The sequence below is a fragment of the Peromyscus eremicus genome, chromosome 7 (assembly GCF_949786415.1).
Source record: "Peromyscus eremicus chromosome 7, PerEre_H2_v1, whole genome shotgun sequence".
Lineage (NCBI taxonomy): Eukaryota > Metazoa > Chordata > Mammalia > Rodentia > Cricetidae > Peromyscus > Peromyscus eremicus.
The window spans coordinates 117,977,053-117,992,475 of NC_081422.1; the positions used below are offsets into that span (position 1 = coordinate 117,977,053).

A 15,423-nucleotide genomic window follows, 5' to 3' on the forward strand; every position below is an offset into this window, starting at 1 on the left:
ACATAGGGAGATCAGAGGACTATTTGTTAGAGTCAGTTTTCTCCTTTCACCACGTGGATTCTTAAGATTGAACTCAGGTTGTCAAGCTTGGTGGTAAGTGCCTTTACCAGCTGAGCCATCTTGCCAGCTTTTTATTTTCCATTTTAATTTAATAATATTATGAACATATTCCCATATCAATACAAATTCTTTAAAGTATTTATGTTTGTGTCATATGCCATATTGACCAACATTTAATATTTCTGAAATAATAAATGATATGCCATTTTACTAGTATCTGCTAATATTACCATAAAATGGACTACTTAGCTTTTTAGTAATATTGAACTTTTTAAATTGTTTTTTAGAAATACTTCGCTAATGTACATTTGTTTCAAACCACATGTCTGTGACTGTTTTTGCCATATTTGCTCCTGTACTATGCATTTTCATTAACAAAATGAAATAATATTTCTTCACCAATTTTAGCAACCAAAAGAACTATGTATTTTTATTGTTATTTCCTTGTGGTCAGTATTTGTATACTAATGCTACTGCATTTATTCTGTAATCTATTTGTATCTTTGCTAATTATTTAAAATAACTGGATAAATTAACTTCAGTTTGTTACAGTTTAAATTTTTGATATAACATCTTATGCTTTATAATGTATGTCAATATACAAGTATGCAAAATTCTTTTCTATTACAATACTTTCTTGATTTTTTTTTCAGAATATCACATCATTAGGAGTGGGATTCAGTAAAAGTTCAGTTCAGCTCTGTTTGTTAATGACCACAGATCCTAATTCTTATTGGGCCCAAGCCCTTCATTGGTATCCATTATCCTAGTCTCTGGAACATCCTACTTTTTCATTCATCTACTTTTCAACAGAGAGACATTCAAGGAAAGTTAAATTAAAGAGATGGCTTATACCTAAGCCACCTTTAAGTTCCCTCTCACCCTACAAGATTGTGAATCCTCGTTGTGACAGCTGCCAGTATCTGTCTTGGAGAGCCATGTACTACCTCCTCACTCTCTCCTAGACCTTGGTTGACACTCAGGGGTCTGAATCAGAAGCCAGCAGAGAGCTCATGCTCTCCTGTGGATGGAGATATGGAACTGGCCCTTTCTGGTTGGTCCACAAAATGGGAGGGCAGCCATTTTGCCAGGGGTACAGCCATATGTTTTTGAAACAGTTGCCGGAGGTACTTCCGGAACCGCTCACCCACAAAGACGTAAATGACTGGGTTGACACAGCAGTGAGTGTAAGCAATCACCTCGGTCACCTGCATGGCCAGGTCCAGCTGTTTGCTCTGCTCACATGGATTGGTGAATAGAACATCTTGGAAAGCAGAAACAAATACAGTCAGATTATAGGGGGTCCAGAGGAGGAAGAAGAGAAGCGTGATAGCAAATATCAGGCGCACGGCTTTGGCCTTCTTTTCACTGGGTCGTCTTTGCAGAATGCTGATGATGCCTGTGTAGCAGATGATCATGACTAGCAGAGGCAAAATTAGCCCAAGGAGGTTCAGCTTCAGAGCCTGAAACCGCTTCCACTGCTTCAGGCTCTCATAGGGGAAATGAGGGCTACAGGTATTGTGAGTGGCTTCCCACTGGACTTTGAAAAAGTATAAGCCAGGAATGGAGGCCAAGATGGCTAGGACCCAGGTGATGATGCTGGTGATGATGCCAAAAGTGACAGTCCGGGCCCTCAGGGCAAAAACTGCATGAACAATGGCCAGGTACCTGTCAATTGTCAGCAGGATGATAAAGAATATCTCACTGTATAAGCCCAGGTAATAAAACCCAGAGAGGAGCTTACACATGGCATCACCAAAAACCCAGTTGTCTTTCAGCTTGTAGTCAATCCAGAAAGGCAAAGTGAAAAGGAAGACCAGATCAGAGATGGCCAGGTTGAACAGGTAGATGCTGGTCATGCTTCGAAGCCTCCTGTACTGCATGAGCACCAGAACCACCAGAACATTGCCTATCACTCCAATGATGAACACCAGGGAGTACAGGGGGGGTAGGAGTCCAGCCCCTAAGGCTCTTACAGCAGCCTTTTGGCATGGGGTGGAGTCTCCATAGTCAAATTCTGTGGTTGTATAGTAGTCTTCTGTGGTAGCTGAAATCTCCATCAGGAACTGGTCAGGAACAATGGCTTCTGTATTTACTTTTCTATTAAATACAGAGGGTTCTGGGAAACAAAGACAAGACAATGGTTACATTTCTTCAACCAATAAACTGCTCATTGAAGCTTGGTAATTACAAAATCCTAGGGATGAAATGGAGGACAAGGAGCTCTTGCATTTTCTACTCACATGAACCTTATAGTCTAAGAGGGGCACAGAACAAACAAATGAGTGTGCAAATAATTCATTTAACTATTTCAAGAGTGACTGTGTAAGAAGGTCAATGGCTCAAACACATAAGAGGACTTACCTTGCTGTTCTAACCAAGGATTTCTAAGTGACCCCAAGCTGTTGAGTTTGGACTTAATGTTCATCATCTATTAAGGGGGCAAATTGATCTCATTTAGAAGTGATGAATCAGAGGTGCACATTGCCATGGGATACTATAGTGTTGTGCAAGACATTAGAAGTGATGACACAGAGATCCAGATTGCCTCAAGTTACTGAAATGTGGCACAAGACACAGAATAAGAGCTAAGATAGAAAGACATGAGTGTGTTGTTCAAATCTAGCATTGAAATTATTTGATTCTCCTGCCTCTAATCACAGTGCTGGCTCTGCCACTGGAGTCTCCATGAAAGCTCTGGGAAACAAAGACAAGACAATGGTTACATTTCTTCAACCAATAAACTGCTCATTGAAGCTTGGTAATTACAAAATCCTAGGGATGAAATGGAGGACAAGGAGCTCTTGCATTTTCTACTCACATGAACCTTATAGTCTAAGAGGGGCACAGAACAAACAAATGAGTTTGTTCTGTGCCCCATGAGGACAGTCATGGATAAGAACAAAATATTCATAGCTATAGAAAATTATTATTTACCTTGTTGTCGAAGAAATGAAAAGATGCTACCTTCAGTTGGTAATGAGACATTTCATATTATTTGATGAAAAAATCACTCTATGCCATGATTAGTACATCTGATCTAGCAAATTCCTACTAGAACAACCTATCATTTTATAGATTGAGACTCAAGGTAACAGGCTGGTTGTTTAACTTAGGCTGATTCATATCACATGGCCTTTATTTGCATACGTAGCTTTACAGTTAACTCAGTATCCCTCTGTGAGCACCATGAGAAGGCTAGAAGGAGGGCATGACCTGGAAACAGAAATGAAAAATGGGCTCAAGGAGGAAGAGATGCTGAGATCCAAAAGGTGACACCTTATAGGAGCTAGATAGAAGATGGGATTCTAATGCAATGAGCTCTGAGGTATTATTTTTTTTAAACCTGGGTTGCCTTGAGATAAACAAAAGACCCAATAGATAGCTTACCACTATAGAAACTTCTTCCACACCATGTATGATTGTGTACATTTTGAATTCTTTACAGTTAGCTTTTTGAAGAATCCTCCAAAAGGGATATGGGCTTTGTTGTAACATACTAGTTCTGTGACCTTGGGTGAATTAACCTGTCTCTTTGAGCCTAAATTCCTAATCTGAAACCAAGGAGATTAATGAATGCATACCTTGCAAAGATGCTATGAAGCTATGTGAAAAATGTCCCTTCATCCCCAGTCAGTGAATATCAGGGACCTGACTCTCATGCAGTGGTCCTGCTCTAAAGTCTGTCATTACCAGATATTCTGACCACAATGTTTGTATTCCTCCTCTCCCTACCAGGTTTCTTCTAGGTAACATAGAAAGTGATTTTTCTTGATTGTCAACGACAGTTCTTCCATATTAATCATGCTATGAAATCTCTAGAAAGCTGGACTTACAGAATTAGAAAGTCAAGTTGTGGCTACAGAGTCTGAGGAGAGTTTGGGAGAAGGGTGGAGAAAGGATAGTGAGCATGACAGTCCTGAACTGGACAGCAGGACTAGTCTCATGCTCTATAGCACATATAGTAAGGTGACTATGGTTGATAACACATACTTGAATGTTTCAAAATAGCTAAAGAGGATTATCGAGGTATCCAGGTACCCAGAGACATCCCATTCCTCTGGCTGACCATTGCACACTGTGCACATGTACTGAAATGTCCCCTGTATCCTTTAAATATGCAGAGGTGGCACATGTCAAATAGAACCTAAAAGCTTAGAAAATAAGTAAACACTTCAGTAAGTTGTTACTGACCAGAGTTTTAGTATTTGACCTGAATACCTATCAATAAAGCATGCTGCATCTGCTCCATCAATCCTGCAATCACCCTGGGCTTCTACTTCGCTCCCTTCTGGGGTCCTTAGAGAATGTTTCCTGATTATAAAATCCACACCTGAACAGTGGTCTTTGGACATTAAGGCACATGACAGAAAAGGGAAGACTATTCTGCTTCCCTTTTGTCAAGAGGGGTCCCTTCATTTCCTATCAGCTCTGTCCCTGTGGTCCCCTCTTTACCTCTTCACTGTCAGCCCTCACTAGGGAAACTCAGCTGGCAGTCAGGGATGACTGAGGCAGAGATTTCTGCTTTCTGCTGCTCCTGCTGGTGCTAAAGGGGGAAGACACTCAGCTTGGCAATCAGGACTTCTAGCTAGGTTGGCAGATTTACAGCAGAGTAAACAAAAGTTGGGGAGCAGTATCATCTGGGGCAAAGTGGTTCTCAGGAGCCCAGATCTTTGTGCATTCTCGCAAGGTGAAGGCAGGTTGAGTTCAGCACTGTCAGGTGGCATATTCAGCACCATCTGCCTACTGAGGGACCCCAGCTTTATCTGCTCTCTCTAAGTTGTTAGGTTACAACAGTTCCAGTGCACGCTGCTGCTAAGGAGTCATGACCCTGGCTGAGGTTGGAGGAGAAACAGAAGGCCCATGCTATCACTGATTCTCCCATGCCTGTGAATAGCTGCTTGTAGAAGTCTGCCCCAGGGCCCTTTCACAGTGCTCAGGTATATCTCTAGATGCTGGAATCTTCCAGTAACAGTGTCCTGTAGCTTGCTCATTTGTGAAGTGCCTGGGAAGAGATGATAAGAAGTATCCAGGCCCAGGATGATGCCAGATGTTTGTTGTGGCTCGTAAGATTCAGTTGTGTGCATCTGTTCCATGTCCACACAGCATGTGGACAACTTGTAACTGGCCACCATAGAAATCAACAAACATTACCAACCAGGCAGGGCTCTCTATTTGAGGGAGAAGCCAGTTTTGTGTATTTCCTATCAACTCACTACCCAGGTGTTTTTGATTGAATAACCCTGAGCTGTCATGCATCGTAATGTCAGGCCATTGCTCCTTATTTCCCAGCAGTTCATGGTCTCAGTGGTTTAGGAATTCCAGAGTTTTTTGCTGTGTGGTGTGTAGAGAACTTTAAGATCAGAAAGGAATGGCTATGAAAATCTAAGGGTTTCTTGTTCTTTGAAAAATCTGTAGCTGTCCCACCTTTTCCCAACACATGGAAGGAAAGGCAAAATATGCATTTGCTAGTACCAGTTCTACTCATTTCTCTTCTGCATAAAACCAACTTACATCATGTTAGAATACATCAGATATAGAATACAACAAGATTCCATTTGTCCATCTGATACCTCTGGGTGGTAACTTTCCACCTCCTCCAAGATAGTAGTCCTAGTTTTGTGATTTTAGTTCTAATATTAAGAAATTGGTTCAGAATTTTGTCACTTCTGCATTTGCAATGATTTTTCTGACTAATATATATTCTTTGCTGCCTTTTCTTCATATACCATATTTTGTTGGTCTTTATGTCAGGAAGTTTGGTAAGGATATCTTTTAAAATAACGCTCCATGAAAGGCACTTCTTGTCTTGTTATACAGGTTTACTTTCTTAATCATCAACAACAAATTGTCAAGATCACTTTCTAGAAAAAATTTTATACCTGAACATCCAGCCTTAGGAATACATCTAGCATCTTCAGCATTTCTTGAGTATTAACTGCACAGATACAGCAATAGGCTAAGTAGGATCTGTCTGGTTCTCAAAGCATTGCCCACTGTTCAGGATCCCTGAGCTGCACTCATTCATGCCTCTAAGATTGCCCTTCATGGTCACTAACAGCATAGAAAAGAAAAGTATCACTTACTCTGCTTCCAGAGGATTTTGTCTGCACAGACTTTGTTTCTGGGCCTTAAGGAGTCTTTATGAATTCATTGTTCAAGGTCCTGAACAAGTAGTAAGTTCTTGGCTTCCTGTGAGATGATGAAGATTGGACTCTGGTTTTACAGTCTTTCAAAATGACAAGAAGGATGTAAAGTTCTTCTTTTTGTATGGTTGGCTGCCTATGAAGCACCACGATGCCCACCAGTGGCTAATTCCTGGGGTCCTAGTTCACTATAGGTACTTTCTCTGTCCTCTCTACTACCATTCCAGTAAAGTTCTAGACTTCTCAGAAGGAGCACAGCTGCCCTACAAGGATTGCGTAGTGTGTGGTTGGGTGGAGTTGAGTTGGACTATGTGAGTGACAGTGAGCTGTTCCCCAGGACTCATGGAGCAATTGAATGTGTAAGTGTGGGCGTGTAAATGTGGGGGCTGGTCACAGTGAGGAGCCTTTTTTTTTTTAACACTGCAAATGGAAAGGTCTAAACCAGAACCCCATGTCTTGTTCCTCAAAATCATCTGGCTGAAGAATGAGGACCTAGAAAGGCATCCCCTTCTCTGTAGCTAGAGTTTTCCTGCCTGGCCCACAGTCAGGACAAATCTCTGTCACCCGCCAGTCCCACAGCTGCTCAGACCCAACCAAGTAAACACAGAGACTTATATTGTTTAAACTATTTGGCCTAATGGCTCAGGCTTCTAGCTGTCTAGTTCTTACATCTTAAATTAATCCATTTCTATAAATTTATACCTTGCCACGTGGCTCATGGCTTACCGGCATCTTCACATGCTGCTTGTCATGGCGGCTGCTGGCAGTGTCTCCCTTCGCCTTCCTGTTCTCTCAGTTCTTCTCCTCTCTGTTAGTCCCGCCTATACTTCCTGCCTGGCCACTGGCCAATCAGTGTTTTATTTATTGACCAATCAGAGCAATTTGACATACAGACCATCCCACAGCACTTCTCTTTGGGGTTCTATACTGATGTTATTTCTATTTGTACTCTAACTGCTCCCCATACCTCTCCTCTGCTCCCAAATCTCTTCCCAGCCAAACCTCAAAGGATGATTTCCTCTCAAGGATATCTGGCATGAGAGTATAGGCTGTTTCCCCTTCCTTTTCTGACAGGTGTGGTGGTGTATGCCTTTAATCTCAGCACTCAGAAGACAGAGGTAGGAGGATTTCTGTGGGTTCCAGGCCAGTTTGGTCTACATAGTGAGTTCCAGGATAGCAGGGACTACATAGAGAGACTCTGTCTTAAAAAACAAACAAACAAACAAACAAACAAACAAACAAACCACACATGAACATATCTTGAACACTGGATATGTTCAAGGTGGTATGGTTATAGTCTCCTCTTCCCTTCTTGATACTCTTGATACTTATGTATGCATTGGCCAAACGTGGTCCAAATGCAAAGCCCTGCAAGTTCCTACATCTCTCTGAGTCTTAGGTCCCATTCTGTCAAATGAGAGCACTGAGAACTTAGGCTCATAGCAGGGCCAGGAGGTTAAAGAGTACATAAAGAACATCAGAGGGTTTGGCACAATGATAAAGAAGCCAGAAATACACACTGGAAAAAGACAGCATCATCAGCAAAAGGTGCTAGTCAAACTGGATGGCTGCATATAGAAGAATACAAATAGATTCATACTTATCACCCTATACAAAACTCAACTCCAAATATATTGAAGACCAGATATGTTAAACATAAGACCAGATATGCTGAATCTGATAGAAGAGAGAAGTGGGGTATAGGTTGAACTCATTGGCACAGGAAAAAACTTTTTGAACAGAGTACTGATCACACAGATGCAGGGAACCATGGAATTGGCCTGGTCTAGCTGCCTTGAGAGGCATTTGTCATATTTTTTTTCAGGTCAGAGTCCATGGCTCCTGGGGCACAATGTGCCTTCCAGTTCCTGAGAGACTAATGCACTCCCTCAGGTAGCAAAGCATTCAGGCCTCTTTGTGTTTCTCTGTATGTTCCCTTAGTAGTCAAAGAAGCATGGAAACTTGGAAACTTGACAGGACAGTTGGTTTTAGACATTAATCTTGTATACCCTGTATAGCTTGAAAACTTCATTGTATCCTGACAACCACAACTGTATTGATCCTGGCAACTGCCATTATATTCTGTTTCTGATAAAGATATATAAAAAGTCTCATTGCTCTTCATAAAATTGTCACAGCTTCAGTTATGCTGTGGCCACTCCAACCAAGCCTGGTTTCATTCCTCAATGCCATTTCAGGTGACCTTAACCCAGTAAGTAAGCACAGGCACTTGCACACAGACACGAAGAACAGCAATTAGCAAATGGGACCTCATGAAAGAAAAACTTTTGTATAGCAAAGGACACAATCATTTGTGCAACATGGCAGGCTACAAAATAAGGAAATATTTTTACTAACTACACATCATATAGAGAGCTAATATCCAACATATATAAAGAACTCAAAGAACAGGACATCAAGGAAAAAATAACCCAGTTTAAAAATGGGGTACAGATCTAAACAGATAATTCTCAAAAGAGGAATCTCAAATGGCTGAAAGGCACTTAAAGGAATATTCATCCTTAGCCATCAGGGAAAGGCAAATCAAAACTTCTTTGAGATTTCATCTTATACCAGTCAGAATGATCAAGATTAATAAAACAACAACTCATGCTGATGAGGATATGGAATAAGGAAAACACTCATCTATTGCTAGTGGAAGTGCGAACTTGTACAGGCACTATGGAAATCAATGTGATGATTTCTCAGAAAGCTGGGAATCAATATACCTCAAGACCCAGCTATACCACTCTTGGGAATATACCTAAAGGACTCTATATAATACTACAGAGATAATTGCTCAACCATGTTCACTGATGCTCTATTCATAATAGCTAGAAATTGGAAACAACCTATATGTCCATCAACAGATGAATGAACAAAGAAAATATGGTACATTTACACAATAGAGTATTACTCTGCCATTAGAAAAATGAAATTTGCAGGTAAATGGATGGAGCTAGGGAAAAAATCATCCTGAGTGAGATAACTCAGACACAGAAAGAAAAATATGGTATGTTTTTACTTATATGTGGATGTTAGCTGTTAAGTCATTGGTAATTACCACTACCCTGAGAACCAACCTTCAGTAGCTCAGGGTTTGAAGGGGAGCCAACAGAGTCAGCAGACTATCACTCAACTTGACTCTTCTATCTGAAGGAGTAAAACTTAATCCTCAGTGGCTGATGAGGGGGCCTAAATTTAACTCTCTGGGGCCACCAAAAATGGGGAAAACATACACACTCACATCTATGGTTATTCTGTGTTCTCTCTCTTGTTCTTTATTTCTTTTCTTACCTCTATCCAGATGTAGCCCTTCTGTCTCTCTCTTGATGTCTTCCTTCTAACTAATTTTATTTTTTCCCTTATAGCTTATACATGTAAAATCTTTCAGGCAATATAAAAATTACAATGTGGTTACATTCTATTTTTCAAGTGAATGATTATAATGAATATAAGTAGAAAATGTTTTTCTATATCCCTTACATGATTAAACATTTTATGTATTACAAGTGAAAAACAAGTTGTCTCAAGAACTCACATACATTCAGGCCCAAGCAACTTGTTATAGATTAACAGAGTGTAATCAAGCAAACAAGGTATTTTTCTCAGCCAGTTCTTTTGCTGGAAGGCTTCATTCATTTTGTGGATACGAAGAAAGGATCAATTATTTTATTACTTACCTCAAAAGGTAATCTTATAATGAATCTTAAAAGAATCACAAACCTAAACTTTTATATCTTAAAAACAATCAGTCTTCTCTACTTTAAATCCTCAGGGTTCATAGACATTTGTCAACATTTTTTTAATCAGGAAGCTGAGGGCAGAAATGAGTACAAAGAGTCATCATCTTTGATCACCAACCAAGAAAGGTACATCATCTAATAATTGGGCTGCTTTGTTCTTATTATTTGACCTCGAGGAGTCTCTTACTCAATTATGTGCCCTTCTAAACTTTTAATCATTTCTTTGGGGTTTTCACCTTAAAGCTATTAACAGAAAGATCTCAATCTAACCTTAAGTTATATTTTAAAGCTTTGTTTTAGCTATAATGGACACCAAACTCTGTGAACACATCTTTCACCATTAAGATTGAAAGAACTTGAGCTAGCTGGGCTTCTGGGACTCAATTGTATTTCTTAATCATTAACCTAAGCCACAGTCTATATAGCTCCTCATGAGAAACCAGCTGTATGACATTTCCTTGTTCTTATTTTTTCTATCATCTGTAGCCCCTGCTCTATCAGGGGTGGGAGACAACACTATATCTTGCTTTTATCTATATTAGTTTCCTCACTAAGCTAACCTCTATCATAATACAGTACTTATTAAAGACCCTTAATCATCAAAGCCCTATTTAAACTAACACTATTATTGTATAAAATCATTGCTTCAGTTAAACAATACAGCTTAGAGGAAATCATCTTCATAATACTCCACAGGTAAAAAATGCCTAGTAGAATGGGATATTTCCATGAGATAATCACACCACTTTAAAGGCAGTGGGGATCTTTCCACACCCATTCATACCAAGCCAGATACCAGAGAAAAATGGTAGTGGCAAACATGTAAAGACACAGCAGTATCAAGACATTCTGGGGCTGAGGCTCTCAGGGTCTTGACTATCTGAGACTCACCCATTGGAGCTTTGCTTCCTGATGGGCTGACTTCCTGAACCTCAGCTACCACCTGTTGCTCCTCTGACATGGCCACTGGAAGATAAGCAAGTTACAATCAACATAACCACAAAAGTTATGCATAGAGTAAAGGACTAGGGGAAGATATGACTCTCCCTAAGAAGGGGAAAGGAATAGATAGTTATGGATGGGTGATGGCTGGGCTGGGAGGATCAAATGTGGAAGGGGAGGGAAGAGAGAATTAAGGGGGGAATATGAAGAGGAACATCAAAAACTAAGGGCCATTCGAGGGGTCATATGGAAACATAATACAGTAGAAGGTTCCTAAAATATATACACGTGAAGTTGATCTAAATGAAATCACCAAATAAAGGGAAGACAGAATCACAGCTGGACATCTCTTGTCACCAAATGAAGTTTCCAGTACCTGGAAGGTTTACATATAATTGAGTTGTTGGGAAAAGAGCTCCCATTGGAACTCCAAAACAACCCAGTCTATTGCCAAAGCTTTGGTTGTTCTCCACAAACTGGTAGTAAGGCCCTATTGCTGAAGACAACACCTACACAACTCATTGAACATGGCTGGTGTCTACCCAGAGCCTTCACCCCTATGGACTAATGTTCATAGTACTGGAAGGTACTCTATATGCCAACAAAGGAGAAAGGTAAAAACCAACACTGCCACAAACCCTTTAGTCTGCAATGGTGACCTGCCTACAAGATACGCTGGTGCAATAGTGGCGCAAAGCTTGTGGAAGTAACCAAACAAGATCTGCTTTGATTTAAGGCCCACTGCATGAGATGGAACCCATATCCAACACTGCTCTAGTAGCCAAGAACCTGTACTAGATAGGCCAGGGGTGTAGGGGAAAACCAAATACTACTGTTTTGCCAAAGCAGTGGTTCTCAGCCTGTGTGTTTTTCAGGTCCATTGACCCTTTCACAGGGGATGCATATCCAATATCCTGCATATCAGATATTTACATTGCAATTAATAATAGTAGCAAAATTACAGTTATGAAATAGCAATGAAATAATTTTATGGTTGGGGACACCACAACATAAAGAACTGTATTAAAGGGTCACAGCCTTAGGAAGGTTGAGAACCACTGTGGTGAAGGAACATAGCAATAAAATGACTCAGCCACTATCAGAGAAACTTCCTCTTGCAGCAGACAGGAACAAATACAGAGACTCATAGCCAGATAATGTGCAGAGAATGAGAGATCTTGGAAAAATCAGCCTTAATTGGAACATTTTCATCAACTACCTCTCCTCAGGGCTCAGGGAACTCTGTGGCAGAGGAAGCACAAAGAATATAAGAGCCAGAGGGATTGGAAGACCCCCAAGTAAGCAAGGCTTTCTAACCACAGAATGACCAACACACATATGAACTTTCAGAGACTGTGGTAACATGTACAGGGCCTGCACAGGTCTTCACCATATGGGGCCCTAGAGGCAAAAGGAGAAGTGAATGCCCAACCCCATTCCTAACCCAGAAGCTATCTCCAATTGAAAATGAAAAAAGAGTCTCACAGGAGAAACAGACCCTGAAGGGTAGGCCCCCATGCTGAAACACAAAATAAGCTCAGTGGCATCTTTGGAGGTTCTTTGTCTCACAATGTTGTGACAGGGCATTTGTTTAATCATTTATTTACCTTGTAGACCCTTTGCAAATACATTACTGCTTCTGGTTTTGTGTTTTTATGGGATTCCTGTGTATGTAACATGTGTGTCTCTGTATCTATATGTTTCTTGTGCTTTTTCTTTTTCTTCTGTTCGTTTGTTTTGTCCTATTCAGACTTGTTTGTTTTTGTTCTATCTTACTTTATTTTATTATTATTCCTTAGAGGCTTATTTGTTTACTACTGAGAGACAGAAAGAATGTGGATCTGCATAGGAGTAGAGATAGGGAAGAACGGGGAGGAGTTTGTGTAGGGGAAATTGTAATCAGAATATATTGCATGAAAAAAATCTATTTTCAGTAAAAAAGAATAAAGTCTGAACAATAGTGCTTCCAGTGACATCTACACAGCAGCCATCACTTTTCTCATTTGTTTGTGTGTCTTTGAAGTGGGAATTCTCCTAGCCTTCCTCACTGCAAAGCAAGATTTTAGAAAGTATAAATGACAATGTGCTTTGAAAATGTCCACTGGTCAGTGAGATTATAACTGCACACTGTAGGTTATATAGGCTGAGGAGTTTTTTCAGAGGCCTTTATGCAGGTGAGACTGAGATCTTGAATATCTTACAGAAAAGAATTTCAGGATGAGCTGGTTTGAAGCAGAGTTTGAATTTAAGAAAAAAAAAGTTTCATATAGTAAGAACAGGCTGAGCCTGTTCTGATTTCTCTATGTCGTATTGACTTTCAGGATGTCATTTTATACAGCACAGCCTTGGCTGGAGTTACTCCATTTTGAGCATAAATACCAAGAAAGAATGACTCCACATTATGTTTATATAAGTAAGCAATCACTCCTTGCTAGCATACCAGGAGGCACAAACTTATTGTTTATTTGTACCAATAAATAACGACTCTTCAGAACATACCACATCATATCAAAAATACCAGACATATGAGCTTATCAACCACAGTAGATGGAATCACTTTACCTTGCACAATAAAAGAAAGAACACCCCGAGTCTGATATGTGGCAAGCATGCTGACTAATTACCTAGTCAGTCATCTTGAGCCTGGTCCAAGAAGATTGCCACAGTGAAGGACCCCTAATTCTGTTCTTGTTCCAACTTAAGCTTAGAGACACAGTCCACTTTAATCTGAACCTTAACTGGCTTGCCATTTGAGACCTCCATTTGATATTTCTGCCCTTGAACAGGTATGAGACTGCAGTGAAGGCTTTTTATCTGGTCCCTATAGACTTTTCCTTGTACCTGTATTAGTTCTCTACCTCACACTTCAGGATAGCCTGTCTGAACTCTGGAGTCTCTTTAACACTTTCTTCACTGTTCTGTAACCTGAATATTTGTATATTGTTGTGTTGTGTTAATGTGTGATCTGAGAGCTGATCTTAATAATTAAGATGCTGGGATGAAAGTTCAGTTAGTAAAGTGCTTACCTTGCAAGCATGAGGACATGAGCTGATCCCTCAGAACTCATATTTTAAAAAAGCTGAGAGTATTGGCATGAGTTTGTGATCCTAGTGCTGGGGGGGAGGAGACAGACAGATCCCTATGGCTCACTGGCTAGCCAGCTTAGTTTAATTATTGAGATCCAGGTTAATGAGAGACCCTGTCTCAAAAAACATCTCAGTGGTTAAAAGTGCTTGCTGCTCTTCAGTTCTCAGAACCCACAATGGGTGCCTTACAACCAACCACCTGTAAATCTAGCTCCAAGCAACGCTATACTCTCTTCTGGTCTCCATACTCCCCCACCCCATGGCATTCACATACATAAAGAAAAGGAATTTTTAAAAAGGTGGATGGTATTTGAGGATATCGAGGCTTTTAGCCTCCACATGTGTGTATGCACATGTGCATACATAAACACACAAGTAAACTGTACACATATGAACACATACATTATTGGAATAAAGGAGTTATTGATATTATTGTTATTGATAACGATCAGCTATCAAAGCAATATTGGGGTTATTTGGCAAATTATAGTCAACAAACTGATATGACTTACAACTTTATTGCTTATTCAATAAATTTTGACATTTTGGAGAGATGCAGGTATGTCTTTTTATTCTTGACATAACATGTTCGTGGTATATAGAATTAAACACAGAGGAGGACAGACATGTAACAGGACAGTAGGACATGCCCTAGAGTGGGTATGACTGCTCAACAGAAGGGAATAATCACATTAAATTGTCTTTTAAAGAAACATTTTTGAGACAGTATTTTGTAATATAGCTCAGGCCAGTTTCACACTCATGATATTCATGCCTGATCCTTCCAATTTCTGGGATTATGGAATCACAGGTGTGTTCTGTATGCTCAGTCCAGTTAGCAACCACTGTGGAAAATGTGTTATTATTAGTTTTTTAATCTCTATTTGTTTATTTGTTTGTGTGCATGCACATGTTTAAACACAAATATACATGTACAGGCATGTGTGTGAGTGTGTTTATGACCAGGGCATGGCATCAGGGGACAACCTTGAGTGTTGGTCCTTGACTTCCACCTTGCTTGAGACAGTGTCTCTTTGTTGTTCACTGCTGGATATACCAAGCTAACTGACTCAGAAGCTTCCAGAGATTCTGTTTCTGCCTCCTGTCCTTCTGTAGGAGAACTGGAATCGTAGATGCATGTTACTTATATGGGACTTATATGGACTTGTATGGGTTCTCGGGATCAGAACTTGGGTCCTCATGCTTGTGCTGCAAGCATTTTACCCAGAGATTCATCTCAATCTTGTTTTTTGAGACATTTGCACATAGCTTGGGTTGACTTTGAATTCCTTATCTTCCTGCCTCTGCCTCCTGAGTTTTGGGATTATTGACCTGTGATACCATGTTATGTTTATGTGGTGCTAAGGATCAAACCAAAGGCTTTGTACATACTAGATAAGTACACAATTCAGCTATATCCTCAGCCCCATAAGTGTCTTGACA

The 15,423-nt window shown here is 40.2% G+C and overlaps 1 protein-coding gene across 1 annotated transcript; it reads right to left on the reverse strand.

Annotated features, from left to right (window-relative positions):
- Nucleotides 1–276: 276 nt before the first annotated feature.
- On the reverse strand, nt 277–2,173 carry LOC131914568 (C-C chemokine receptor type 1). Its single transcript, XM_059267196.1, has one exon. The coding sequence runs from the start codon at nt 2,118–2,120 to the stop codon at nt 1,053–1,055; it is 1,068 nt and encodes a 355-aa protein (XP_059123179.1). The 5' UTR covers nt 2,121–2,173; the 3' UTR covers nt 277–1,052.
- Nucleotides 2,174–15,423: the final 13,250 nt, after the last annotated feature.